General features: G+C 34.6%; 2 protein-coding genes across 13 annotated transcripts in view; one reads left to right on the forward strand and one right to left on the reverse strand.

The window, feature by feature from the left end:
* Positions 1–14,781, forward strand: part of LOC116307367 (alpha-1B adrenergic receptor) — a 33,117-nt gene extending 18,336 nt beyond the window's left edge. For 3 of the 4 annotated variants that reach the window (XM_031717588.2, XM_031717592.2, XM_031717591.2), the window contains 3 exons: positions 594–683; positions 10,596–10,785; positions 12,745–14,781. In XM_031717588.2, the coding sequence (XP_031573448.1) occupies positions 12,778–13,863 (1,086 nt within the window). In that variant the 5' untranslated portion in view covers positions 594–683; positions 10,596–10,785; positions 12,745–12,777 and the 3' untranslated portion in view covers positions 13,864–14,781. Of the gene's footprint in view, positions 1–593; positions 684–6,729; positions 7,037–10,595; positions 10,786–12,744 lie in introns of those variants that run through there. The other variant, XM_031717593.2, reaches the window with a different exon arrangement.
* LOC116307366 (histamine H2 receptor) overlaps positions 1–15,112 on the reverse strand; it is a 159,794-nt gene that overhangs the window by 118,116 nt on the left and 26,566 nt on the right. The window lies entirely within an intron of this gene.

Here is a 15,112-nt window from a genome sequence, read left to right on the forward strand (position 1 = left end):
ATCAATAAAATACCACTACGTCTGCCGACCACGTCATGTTATCATAGAACAACCGTCCATACGTGTATTGAACATACATTTTACAATCAAAAGATTGCTTTTCGCCTAAAGCAATGGGCTGGTATATACTTACGAGAAAACTTATTACATGAGTGAACTTGTGGCTGTTGACTATAATAACTAGCAATCGCCAGTCGGTGCCTATGGATATCATCCAATCGCAAAGCGAGTTTGTTAATAACTACTCTCTTGGTGACTGATTATATAACAGCTTTAGTCTTCATAGAAGAAAAACTGGGATACCCAAAATTCCACTTAATACGCCTTAATCTTCAGAGTTGAAGTCTCAATCAAGTGAAAAAGGAGAAAGGTTGACTGCATTCAAATCGTGAAATTAATGAAATATTTCCATGATTACATTTGGTGTTGCCTAGCATTATCTTGAACTACTCGTATCAGTTGTGCGACATGTACACAGAAGTGCAAAAACAAAGTCTTGCGATGAAGCTCAAAGAAGGCGGCGAAGATATCTAATAAATAAAGCCCAAGAAATAAGCCGAAAATTAATTGAGATGTGTACTTATTTGATTTAGGAAGGAGAACTGTAAATCATACAAGACACCGCAGTCAAAGTGCCGGTGCAAGGACTTGGTGAACCAGTAACTGAAAATCCCCAAATCCAGGTTAGTAAGAGATTCTAATTAACGATAAAATGTACGTGATAGCTAATGCAGTTTAACAAGCTAGGTACTAAATGAACATGTTAGAAGAGAAATCTACTATGTACAGATACGGCGACCATTTTGGTTGATATGACAATTTTTTTGTTGAATCCAACCAAGATGGCGGCTATAAAAACCAGAAATATATGCGTCACTAGATTGATGTAGTTTGCGCAGAAATATTTTATTACAATACTAGTTATGATATCAAATCTTCTGAATAGTTGAATTATCTAATCCGCGTCCGTATCCTTTGATCTTAATATTAAATGTCTGACTGACATAAGTTCGCTCACGAATGAGCAGCTGATCGATCTTGACATAAAGAGATAGATGCAAAAACAAGATATACAAAAACGAAACTCTCAAATAATAAAAGAAAAAATATTTCAAGAAAACATTTTAAAAAACATAAGTAAGAAACGAACACATTAGCAGTTGACTTGTAGACTTTCTTAATGCGGTGCTTTACGATTATGAATAAGTGTGATGTTACTAGTCTGGTTTACAAGGGCAACTTGGTATTAAATATATTAAATAGGTCAAGTTCGAATTATTAAAATTCTAGCACGATAGTGAGCTGGGGAATAATATGTCCAAAATTTCAATGTGGAAAAAAATTAATAAAATAATAATAATAATAAATTAAATTAAATTAAATTAAGAAAATTCTAGCAGGATACTGAGAAATAATATGTTCAAAATTTCAATGTGGAAAAAATAATAAATAAATAAATCAAGTTTCTCGATAGGATAAGTAGGTATAGTGCTGTAGTTTCGATCATACAACATTTTTGAGGGGTAAACCGCTGACAATGAGCATTTTTAATTTAATTTTCTTTTTATTGCCGAAAGGTAGAAACGTTGTATATGGCACATTATTTTATTCTTGCCAATAAATGTATTTATGATCGACTTGTTTTTATAATACATGAAGTATCATTCGACTAGAGCCTGATATCTAACCTGGCCTATTATAGGTTGCTATCAATAGACGTCACTTCAGGTAATAGCTCTTTTTTGATGGCTTGTAGAATCTTGGAGGTTGTTCAGTTTGGTCTCTTGTTTTCTGGTTTCATGTCGTAGAAATAGTCAAATGCAATAGTTTGAGGACTTATTTTAATATGTTTTGACTTTACATCAGCTAGTTGCCCCTCAGTCAACCGCTCGTTTGCCCCCAGTCAACTCCAAAAAGTCACGTGATTGATAGTAAGCAATAGGACAAAAATTCATGATTGACAACTTTTGAAACGGTTTACATTCGCATGAAAACTTCTATAAAACAAACACATTGATTGGACATAACTTAAATTCAGCTTTTATTTTTATATTTTATTTCACATTAAACTACCGATAAAGTGAACGAAGACCTCGATAATATATGGATCGCCTATATGACTCATGCATTTCTCAAGCCGGAACAACCAAGCGACGTTCTCTAATGCAGAGTTTAACTATGATTCTACTCGAAATGGATGTTCTTTTAATAAAATTAATATTAGTTAACGCGCAAATGAAATTTAATTGATAACATAAAAACATTCAAAGACAGCCACTTGCATATAGTAATATCATAGAATTACAAAAAGCATTGACTTTACAATATATTCTGGGGACTGCAGGGCCGTAGCTACAAATTTGTGATTGGTCCGGTTTTCGAGGTTTTTGAGTTTTTCTTACATTTCAAAAATATTTTTCTTATATTTTTTCACCGAAAGTTGGTCCGGTTGAAACCGGACCAACCGTACCGGTGGCTACGGCCCTGAACTGATTCTTTTCTTAATTATCTCTAAAAGGCTCTAGCCATATTTAACGGCATCTTAACTAAACGAGCTTTTAGCAAAAAGTAATTGGGACTAGTACATTAACCTCCCTCTGTTATCTCTGTGTATGAATCAGGTGAGGTGTTTTTATTCTTGTTTTATGGGGCTTATGATTGGCTTCGCGTATGGCATTATCAAGCATACTAACTTTTAAATTGAAAAGTAAGAAGTTAAACAAGTACTTAATTAATCTCGAATTTTCGTTCAAAGCAGGTTTATGTAAGAAGTCGTGACTAATCTCGAATTTTCATTCAAAGGAGGTTATGTAATTATAAGAAGTCGTGACTAATCTCGAATTTTCGTTCAAAGCAGGTTAGTAAGAAGTCGTGATTAATCTCGAATTTTCGTTTAAAGCAGGTTAGTAAGAAGCCGTGATTAATCTCGAATTTTCATTTAAAGCACGTTATCGTTTTTCTACGCTGGAGTTAATGATATAATAGGATTTTCTGTTTTATTGGGCAGAATCTATGAGAAAGACGAATTATACTGCATGTTGTGATGTATTTATACATGTTAGTATATTAGTATAAGCACTGATTGAAGTACCAAAGAAAACGGGTTTGACATCATGAAACCGGAATCATTTTTTGGCTGTCATGCTAAAAAAAGAAGAACTTTGATAGCAAATCTCAGAAAAAGGTTTTATAGCCGAACAAGCAAATCACTTGATCAAACTGATCTACCGTTATTCATTTGTTTAGATTTCAATTCCATTATGGCTGCAGATTATCCCCTCACTTCAAGTAAGACAGAGTCGTATTTCTATCTATGCTTACAGGAAGCAGGTTTGTTGGCACGGCAAAAAAGGTTTTAGGGTTTGTTAGCATAAATAGTCCCTGTGCTATATATATAAATACGTGATGGAAAAGTAAATGAAAGCCTTAAAGTGCATTTGTCAAAATTGAAAAGCACTGGAACATATTGAAAAAATCATGATATTTACTGGGTTTTTTTTAAGAAAATTGAAGGGCAAAAGAAAAAATAAATTTAGTATTAAGAAGGAAGTTCTAACAACATTTATATTCTGGCTACTATATGAAATATTCATTGATATTTTTGTGGGTTTTCGTGAAAAAAGGAATTACATCTGTTCTGATATTTATTTAATTAGTTTGTCTTTTTGTTTATTTATTGTTACCGCTAATTGTCGTTCTTTTCCTTTCTTCTTCTTCTTCTTCTTCCTTTCTCTATATCAAATCAGTTCTGTTCGCACGAGCACTTAATTAATTATTTTTTTGATCGATGCATGAATCGATCGATAAAGAATGGAATAAAGATAAATAAATAGGCCAATTCAGGTGCCATCAGTTCGTCGCCTCAACTCGAAGAAGCTCATAGAATACCTTGAAACTGTATTTATTATAAGATAGACATAGGACATGATTTATTTATATCGAAATTTAAGATAGTACAGCGATTTATTATCGGATTAGAGAGAATTCAAAAAGAAATGTTCAAGTTTCTGACTTGCTTTGGTTTTTTTGCCCTAGAGTGCATTTTTTTAAATTGATGTTTACGTTGGAGGAAATCAGTTCAGAGTTTTCCTTATCAAGAAACTTAATCTTTCTCTTCCTTCCTTAAGTTTCCATTAGTTTGTTTTTGTTTGATGCCTCGGGGTCGAAAAAAGAAAAACGAAAGAAAAAGAATAAAAAATATTTTGTTTTAGAAGTATTTTCAAAGTTAAGAAAACTGCTTTGGTTTAAGAAAAAAGAGTTCAATAAAACTGTACTGAAAAATAACCCTCAGAAGTTAAAATAGAGATGAATAAAACATGATTTTTTACGTGCATTAGTCGAATAATTGCTCATTAGATTCGCTGAAGGCGATTTTTTGACTTTAAATTACGGGTTCTTGTCCTCATCGATCATTGAGGCAACTAAGGCAAGAGGAAGGAGGAACAAGAAAGGAAAGGTAGGATATTTCTTTCTACTTTACTTTCTACTTGTCTATACCTTTCCTCTTTTTTTGTAAATGATTATGGTTTTTTCAATAATACCTATCATTTTCGTTGTTTTGTACTATCCTTTCCTTATACCCAGTTTTACAAAAACGTTTTTATCTGGCAGTTAACTTTTCAATATCTGATGCGAACTCGACGAACTCGGCAGCCTCTACTAGTGACCTGCACGCTGAAATTTTGTTTTTTGCTGCCGTTGAACCAAAATAATATCAGTTGGTAACTTTTATATTATAAACTGGCGTCAATAAACCAAGTTCTACAAGCCGTTGAAAAGTCTGAGTTCGCAGAATATTGAGAATCGCGGTAATCTTATCACGAAAATATTAGGTTAACGTTGGACGTTAATTAAGAAATGTAGTACACTTAAAGCTCAGTCAATATAGTGTCGCGCGCTGTGATTGGTCGAGCCACCACTGAGTGATTCTGAGTGATTTTTTTAAAATGCTTTATTAAAATCATTTTTAAATCCTCTTTTTTTAAATCTGTTTTTTTTTTTTTAATCCAAAGCCGTCATTAGTTTTGGTCCCAGATCCTCTCGGCCCGTGAGGGATCTAGGACCGAAGCTAAATGAGGAAGACTCGCAAGCTTGAATAATATTTCCCGATATTCACTTCGGGTCCTCAAAAGAATGAAGTATTATTGTACAAACCATTAATCATTAACCGATAAAAGAAATGTATTGTGGTCATCAGTCTTCATTTGTACCTCGGGCCACCAGAAAAATAGTTGTTTTTTTTTTACCGAAAGTTTCGATGTTTCCCGAGCAACCGTGAAATAATGAAGCTAAAGTCAATTCATAAGATAAGGACTTTACTTTCAGCAAGCCATAAAGGTGGCTAATAATTTTTTCCAATAAAATAAGCCGATAACTACCTACCGTCTTCTATTTCACTGAAATGCTAGGGGAGTGGCAGTAATATTTTCAGTGGCTTTTTGGTATTTCATTATCTGAATCCTTTTTCTCAATGAGAATGTGTATTTATTTTCATTTATTTATAACTAAGACTATAAAAAAAACTAATTCTTTCTTGCGTAAATTGCAAAATGCCTGTTCGCGCTTCGTTGTTCATATTCTTACAAAACAACACGCCACAGGCTTTTCGTATTTTTCTGCCGATTACGTGCACTGGTTTATTTTAATCGTTTTGTCACCTGCATTTACCTTTTCAGGAAATTAAATTGATTATTTCCCGCTCGAAATATATTTAGTTTACTCAGTGTCACATGATCATCTATCAGCCAATGAGAGTGTTCGTTACATTGCCAATATCTGTGACTAACAAACTCTGAAAACGAAATGTATCATTACTAATGTGATTATGATAATAGTATTCATGCATCTTAACGTGAAACATATCATGCATGGTTCTAATTTGGCATATCGCAATGCGTCGTGGTCATGGCATGGTCTCATCAATCATTTTATCAGTAACATGGATCGAAATTCGGTCTTTTGAATATAGTTCTAAAACTCATGAATATTTAATGAGGAGAAAATCACTACTGTGACGGTGGTTTGGAAATGTGTTCTTAATTTGCATTAAATTTCGTAAATGTTTTCTTTGATTTTCTCCAAGAAATATTCATGCGTTTGAGAAGTAATTTGAAACACTTGAGAGAGTTCTTCCTTCGATTTCCAAACACCTCAAAGTCAGTTAAAAAAATTCGGCTGCGCCTCGTTTTTTCAACTCACTTTTCGGTTTTGGAAATCTAAGGAAGAACTCTCTCGCGTGTTTGAAATATTACGTCGAGACATAGAAATGGGCGTTGGCGACAAAATGCGAAACCTGCACTCAGGCATCTCGACGTCTAACCTAGTTTAGTTTATATTTTATATTTTATATCAAATTAATAAGGTCTTTTTCCCCATAAAAGCTTTTACAGGATATGGTTTCAGTAGGCTTTTACATCCGCACTCAAAATACATTATGAACTTTAATGAAGACGAGTTTGTCTTAGTTCTTGAAACATCAGTTATAGTAATGTCATAAGTTTTAATCCCAGAATAAAGCACTTAGTCTGGAAGAAAAGTAAATAGTAATGCTCAAATTTAGCTCTTACTAACTAGAAAGATTTTGCCACGCCGATCTGAATTCAACCGTATACTAAGAGTAAAATTCTTTAATAGATTACTCAAGCACATGACATAGTTATCATTCAAAAACAAGTGCGATTTATTGAACTTCAAGTGGTAGTTCCGAGGGCCGATTAATTACTTTCGCTCATGAACCCATGGCCAGTGTTGGATTTCGACTGATTTAATTCAAAAACCTTCCAGTGTCTTCTATCGATCTCATTCCTTGTTTCTACTTGTATCCGTGGAGGTCTTCAGCTTTATTAACCCTGTCGTACAACATAAACTTATAACTATAGTTTGAGCTAATTAGAACAGGGTGATGAAAAATACATCATTCGAGGTCACAGCAGGAAGTCAGGCCTTCGCTTTGATTTTGAGCCGCTCCATTAAATTTAGGTAAAAATCGTTAAATTATATAAAAGTCGGTACAGGCTATTGCAAGCACACTGCAGAGGTAAGCTTCTACTTTTTCGTGGATTAAATCTTTCATGCTTATCTTTAAATAACGCCGGAGTTAATCCTCAATTTCAAAGTGTAAGTAAGCCCACCTTAATTTTCGAAAACGAACTATATTTAACTTATATTGCTTATATTAGACTTCAACGCATCTACAGTACCTGTGGTCCAAAATTGATTTAAAACTTTATTCGTTCAGGTGTCTAAAACTAAGTGTAGATACAGGTCTAGTCTATGTTGAGCACACAAAGATTCGAAATTTTTCATTTTTCTCTCAATTTTTGAGCCCTTATAAGCTGCACTTTATACGGCAAAGATGAACTAACAGTCGGTTTATTTGCATAGTGGTTCTTTGAAAATTACACAACCCAATTTGTTGTAAATCTGCGAATGAATGTGCCCAGTACAAGTTACTTTTGATCCGTAAGACTCAGATAGCTAATCATGCTGATCAAACATTATCTCAAAAAAAAAAAATCTATAAAAACTGACACCTTGGCTTTGTGATTATAAATATTAATAAATAATAACTTTAGACCTATATGATATTATCTCACGTCACTAAATCAAACCACAGTGTACTACTGATTGACTTTGTTTTGGATGCTTCCTTGACTTGAAATAGGATATAAAATTCTATTCAGTATTCTAAAATTAAGATGGATTCTTTTCTTTGCTCAAAATTAATCAATATACCTCTCGTGAAGGTCCAACCATGTCGGCAAAGACAATATAAAAAAAAACACGTAAATGGTTTTGAGCAAGTATTTTATCGTAGAATCGCAAGCCTGAAGGCCCAGCTAGTTCAGCCGAAGGATCTAAGCAGTTGACCAGGGGTCAGCTTTGGAATACGTTGTTTCAGTAGAAACTGAATGGATGTCTTATAGTACCTAGGTTTATGCATTGATAAGTTTTACTGAGCTTGAACATTAGTCTTTTGGTTGTTTCATCAAGCATCAAAGTATCAAGCACGAATTTCTTAATTAATGCCTCATATCGATAAAGTATTCAATTCCAAATAAACTAATAAAATTCGCCTCGAGGGGTTGAATAGCAATAAAAGACATGCCACAGAGCATTTCTTAAGAATTTTTCGTAAATATGTCGAACTCAATCAATGTCAAGAGTAACGAGGCTATCAAAAATGACATTAGCTCTACAACAAAGCTTTTCAATAGATGTATATTATTTTCTACTATAGTTCTGGTTCTGTTTCTTGTTGCTCGACTGTTTTAAGAGACAGTTTCCAAGGTGGTGTCTGTTTTGTATCCCTAAAACAGTCCCACAATGCACTGGAATGCCGAACTCGACACAGTTTTATTGCTCGACCTCGATATGGCTATCGTTCTGCACAGAAATCACAACACTATAGACCCAAGTGACAATTAATTTATTAATCGTTCACAAGCTAACGGTATTTAAAACAAACTCTGTACAATCAGACCACGCGGTGACCTTCACATTCTAGCGGACTGACGTCACATAACCAATTAGTTTCCAACATCCAACAGTTTATTTGTAGAATACCTTTAGCGTTAAATTTGATATTTTTTACATCCGTAAAGGAACGATTTTAACCCTAAAAAATATCTCATATTAACAGCTTAATGAAATCAAATCTCGATAGCTTTTTACTTTTGCATACGTAAGCAGAATTAAAGTCGACACGTTATCTAATATGACGTTCAAAGTGGATAATAACGTTATCCCGTCTTATCTGATTTTAGTAAAAGATCATAGGATTATGTAAGTATCGTAAGATCGTGTCGGTCACATGGATGTATTTTGAACAGGAAAAACCATAGAGAAGAGCTAGATCATGATGTCAAGTGCAAACTCCATTATTAATCAAAACAGGAAATATGTTACCCTTTTAGCAGAGCCTTCTTTTTTAGATCCTCTATAAAGGGTAAAGACATGTTTGACATGGGAAAAAAACATGCATATAACAATTTAATAATGGTGTAATGTATCCCCTATGAAATCATAGCTAGTCAAATTCTATCTTAGAAAACTGTTAATTGATTGGTTGGTCCGTCCGTCTTTCCTTCAGTCCAACTTTTATACACCTATTTCAGAAAACGTTGTCGGTTGGATATCTGAAATCAGAAGTCTGAGACCGATTGGAATTGTGGGGGACTGAGTGTTTTCTCGTTCAAAATTCAATATACACTTACCCAGACAGTTTGCCAGCGCAGGTCATCGCTCAAAGTTAGTATATCAAGATATTAACTTTTTGCGAACTACTTATTAAAACCACAAACAATTTACTTACTTACAACCCACAATTCCTTTCGGTCTCAGATTTCAGATCTCCGACAGTGCCTGTTTTACCTCAGCAATTTCAGTAGGGACGGAACATAAGATAATTGATGTTGGGGCTGCGTTAATTCCCAAAAAAATATTGAGCAATTACTTCACCTCGGAAAAACTTATGGTGCAACCTCTCCTTTCAGTAAAGATATATCGAGCAAAAGCAAAAAAAAAAAAAAAAAAAAAAATGCGTACAGGGTCTGTTTCAAAAAATATGCAAATATCGTGCAACATAAATTTCCGTAATCCGCAACCCCCCCCCCCCCCCCCCCTCATTTATCTAATGGTCCAACCTTTACTGAGGAGAATACTGTAACTTAAACCAATCAATGACCGTGAAAACCTCACCATCTTAAATCAATGTCTGCGGTCCTGGTCTGTATCATGTTTCTTAATTATGTAAAATCCACTTTAAAGGAATTTTACTTTTTTAAAACCAAACTGACCGCAAATGAAAGATCGTCAAGTGGTTGTTCAACCCTTTTTTGGATGTATTGGTATTAAAGAAATAATCTAAGAATCGGCTAAAATATCCATAAAGTGAATTATTTCTGGGATCATTAATAAGTAATTATATAACAGCTTTTTTCTTTTTGGCATTTTCCAATATTTTTTTTATCCTCGAGGGCAATTACAATTATTAATCTATTGAATCCTGGAATAACTAGAGACACTGTCAAAACACGAGTATATGTGCGTCCTGAGACATCTGAAACAAAAGTCACAAATGAAACTCATAATAGAATGTTTCTTGTAATGAACAGTTTATATCAACCACAATCTGTAAGCCAGCATAAGGTGATATCTATAGCTCTAGTCTGTTTTCCTAAGTGCTTGTAAGTTCAAGTGAATTACAATGTTGTCAGCTACCATAGATATTATACGATATAAAGGAGACACTGCACTTGCTTGTTTTCTATATTGCGCTACTTGCATGCCTGTCATTTTTGATAAGAAATAAATACCTAGAATGTTCCATATGAATATGGAAACGAGGTAGTAAATACTAAGAACAAGGTAAAAACTGATGTTCTAAAGCTGTCTGACATTGATAATTCTTGAAATCAATATTCAAAAACTAAATAACCCGACCTAAGTGCAACTCCACTTACCGCACCGGAGGGTTTTGGTTTGAAAGCGGATTGCTGAACGCGTTCGCAGCAAGGGCAATCTGTTAAGCCCGTATTTTATGTATCTAGAGTTTCTCATTCTACGACTAAACGAAAATTGTTTGAAATCGACAGAAAGGATACCGAAACAGAAAGCGATTTGGTCGATGAGATAACCATTTGCCCTGCAGGGAAACAGTAATATTAAAGGCCGTTAAAGAGTGGCATAAAAGAGAGGGGAAGCGTCATCCCTATCATTTGCTGATGATCTGGGCCACACTGAAAGTGCCCGGGTTTTACAGATCTCGTAATAAACACTGAACAGGTAAGTCATTAATTCAGTGTAAAGCAATGAATTTAAAGAGTTCTATTATGATATAAATATTAAAATAATTCTTTATTGGGATGTGCAACTATAGTAGATTGATTTAGACAAGAAAATCCCTTATCCTCAATGATCCAGAGAGGATTACATGGTGTTTTTTTAAAAGAAAAACTGGAATTCATGATAACATGTTTTAGCTAAGTGATTATCTAGTTTTGATAAAAAATCAAAATCTGTGGAACAGCTGCGGGTCTCTGAGGATGAATTTGATATATTTGACCAAAACAGTTACAAAGAACAATGAATGTCAAGATAGTCTCAAGATGTTCATTCTCTTCCACCATTCGTGAGAGACAATAACAAGTCCTTGTTAATCACGCTTAGAATTTGCACCGATTACAGCAAACCCTCATCAAATCATGACTTACTTCGTTATTGACTTCATGTATCTATGAAGAAACAAGGGTTTTATGTTCTTCGATCGACCTTTTTTTCTCAGCCTTGTATTCATTTATTCCAAGCAATGGTTTCTTAGTGTATAAAATATTTCATCATTAGAGTTTAAAAAAAGGGGTCACTGCGCTAAGGAATATTATAAAATTTGCATAACGGTTACATCAATTGAATCACTGTTGGAAGTCAATTTTTTTTGTTCACATTTACTGATTATAACTTGATTTCGTCTTACGGCAGTGTTCAATCTGCTTTATGTTTTTTGCTATTACTACTTTCTTTACACTTTCACTACCGGTCTTTCACTCTGCTTTAATTTTTCCCAGTTTCACGCAAACAGTTTTACTTCTATTTCTTGCTATCGTTATTCATAATTACGATTTTCTCTTTTAAATTGCCTCTGAACAAAATAGCAATTGAATATTCATTGTTAAAGATGATAAACATCTAACTTTGTTGGTAAATCACGCGAAAATATAAAACAGGATGCTTCGTGTTTGTTAGTTTTCTATAACGCCACGCGGAGATCTTTGATTAATGCTTGAGGCAAAAGTCATAAAACATTCATCAGTTTTTACCTGACCACTATTAAACCCAAACCCAGATTGAGCTATTTTTAACTTATACTACTGAGATCTCAACCACCTAAACCGTGCCGGGAAAGTATCCAGTATAGTACGAACTCAAAAAAACTTCAAAAAAAATCAGTATTGTTAATATATTCTTTTCGTACAACTAAGGCCCCGTCCCCACTATGCCGGATAAATTTTAATCTGCAACTTTCACACCGAAACCGAAAAAAAAATTTTTCCGTCCACACATAAAAACGGAGAAAATGTTTCGCGTCCACACTAGTCCGATCAGAGGCGGCAAAAACGCTTCATTGCTTATCTGAGCATGTGCATCGAAGCTGAAATTGAGCCTTTCGACCAAGTTTCCATGACAATCATGACGTCATCGTATTCGAAAAGTTCCGGATACGAAATGTTCTCCGTCCACACTAATACGGCTAGCCGGCGTTTTCAAATTGTTCCACTCTGGAGACCGTATTCGAAAAGTTCCGTTTTGAATTAACCGGGGGGAAAGGGTTTTATTAATTATCTTGCCCTAATAGCTAACGTGACTAACTGATCAATTTTCATTTTCGTCGGTTTGCTTCACAGGGAAAAGTGTTGGGTGCTTTGATAAAAGGTTGAAGTTTTTTTCATTTAATCATTTCGTGTTTCTACGAACCGGCTTGGATTGTGTTTATCTTACCCGATGTGTAGTTAAAAGTATGAAAAAAACTAAAAGTAAATTTCTGAGAGGAGATATAGCCGGGTTATAACGTTTAAATTGTATTCATAACATGTGCCTTCCTTCTGCAAGTCTATATAAACTAAAGGAGTGCGTTGTTGTTTATTATTATTACTTTTTATTTCTTATTCATTTTATTCATTTTTTTAAATCAGCTTGTCTTCATATACATGAACAGTTTATTGATCCTATTTTCTTAATTTTTTGTAGGTTACCTTGGTAAGCAATTTCAATATCGCAGAGATGAATCAGAGTGGCAATGTTACGTCACCTCCTTTTGCCTTCATATTTAACGGCAGCAACATCTCAGCAGCAATACTCGTTGCCTTGCAAATAATACTAAACCTCGTTGGCAACATTATGGTGGTCGTGTGCTTCTACCAGTTTCATCATTTAAGGACCAAGTGTAACTATTTCATTATCAGTCTAAGCTTGGCTGATATATGTGTCGCTTTGTTTGCCATGCCCTTTTGGCTTGTTCTACAGCTAACAGAAGACATGGAAAGAGATTACTTGCATATCATCAGTCCTGCTGTCTACAGGTTCTGGAGCAGCATGGATATCTTGGTTGGAACAGCATCAATTACGAACCTAGCTGCTGTCAGTTTTGATAGACAGCTGGCTATCACTTCACCATTTCGTTATCAAAGTATCTTGACTCACAACAGAGTGATTGTGGTCATTATTGCAACGTGGATTTACTCAATCATTATCACCAGTGGTCGAGTCATAGGGAACCAAGAGTTCCTGCGTGAGAAATACATTCCACTCGTCGTAACTTTCGGTTGCTTTCTTCCTTTGTTCTCCATGATCGTTATGTACACAAGGATCTACTTCGTTGCCCGTTCGCAAGCAGTTAGACTGGGGAACTACAGCAGAGATATAAAGGCTGCAAAAACAATAGCTATTGTCATAGGAACCTTCCTTGTTTGTTGGCTGCCCTTTTTCCTGATCACTTTGTCGGTTTATCTTTTATTGTGCTGCAGACCTCATGTCTACAGACCAGAGCTTATTCCAGCCTTAAGGGCTGTAAAGTGGATGGCATATTTAAACAGTTGTTTGAATCCAATAATATATACTTGTCTAAATAGACCATATCGGAGAGCTTTTCATCAGATGTTTAAGAGCTGCTTCAGAGGAAAGAATTATGATGGAAGTAATAACCGATCATCAAATTATGTCAGTGAATATCAAAGACCAGTTGAACACAATGGAGACCTAACTAAACTGACCAAGGAGCCAGACAATTCTAGTGAAACAGTTGAATATAAGAAACAAAATGCTAAGGTCACACTTATGAATGGATCGAGCCAAGGCCACGGTGTATGAGAATCATACTTAGATCCATAAGTAAATGCAGAGGAAAAGCCAACGAGTTTTATTCGAAGATAAAAGGAAAAGAGAAAAACAAGCGCCCTTAAATTCTAGATTTTAAGAAGACAAACACAGGCTCCGGAGCAGAGTATTTGGGGCGTAATGTGCCATAACAAGTTGCACAAAGTGACAGTACCATCAAGACATCTATCTTACTGATTCTAAAGGGGTAACTTGCAAAAAACTGCAAAATAGTGCTAAAGAGGAAATGTCAAAATGTGTGATGTTTTACGCGATGTCATTCGTTGACTACTTTTTGTGGGCCGTCGAAAGATCATACTTATATCATACTAATAAAATAAAATGATAACTAATTATGATATATATTGGAAAAGGAGGCACCATGATCACTCAGATTATGATGAAAAAAAAGAATCGCAAAGTGTACATACCATATAATAGACGCAAATGTTCATGCAGCATTCAGCCTGCACAAAATGTCGTTATTACTGATGAAGATTAACCTAGTTTACGTGAGCGATAACGAGACTATGAACAGTGTTTATGTGTAGCTCAATAAAAGATAGCATAAAAGGAAAGGGTGCAGACTAGATAGATAAGCAGGAGATAAAAAGGATAATGGATGTTGTAATGTTGCTCCCATATCAGTCTGCAGAATCGCAAACATTCAAACTATAGTAAATTCACTTTATTTGGTGAATAAACTTACATAAGTAATTTTCATCTAGGCCTACAATGTATATGTTGCTCCCATACTGTCTGCAGAATCGCCATCATTCAAACTATAGTAAATACACTTTATTGGATGAATGAAATTGCATAAGTAATTTTCATCTAGGCCTACAGTATCTAACTAAGATCTATGTTACGTTAATTAATGTTGAATAAAAAGATAATGACGATGATGACAAATATGCCCATTACGAAATGATTATCAGATCTACGTCTCATGAATGAAGTCATCAGTTTTTCTTTTTTAATGTACTAGTTTTACCCTTTCGATATTATAGTATCACTCAAGATTTTAATTTTTACTCGAGGTTGTTTACATGATTCCGGCCGACGCAGAGTAAAAGTATTGAACGCTGACACCATTTATTTCAACAAAACAGATTTTTGTAGTAAAATAATATTTTTGGCGAATTATTTTATAGTTGAAAGTATCAAACGCTTTAGCGCGGCGTGTATTGTCTCCGCGTTCAAGCAAAACTGAGATGACAATAAGTTCGAATGAAAGTACTAG

This window comes from Actinia tenebrosa, unplaced genomic scaffold (genome assembly GCF_029948245.1).
Source record: "Actinia tenebrosa isolate PJP-AT-01 unplaced genomic scaffold, QUT_ActTen_1.0 PGA_scaffold0__85_contigs__length_37466705, whole genome shotgun sequence".
NCBI classification, from domain to species: domain Eukaryota; kingdom Metazoa; phylum Cnidaria; class Anthozoa; order Actiniaria; family Actiniidae; genus Actinia; species Actinia tenebrosa.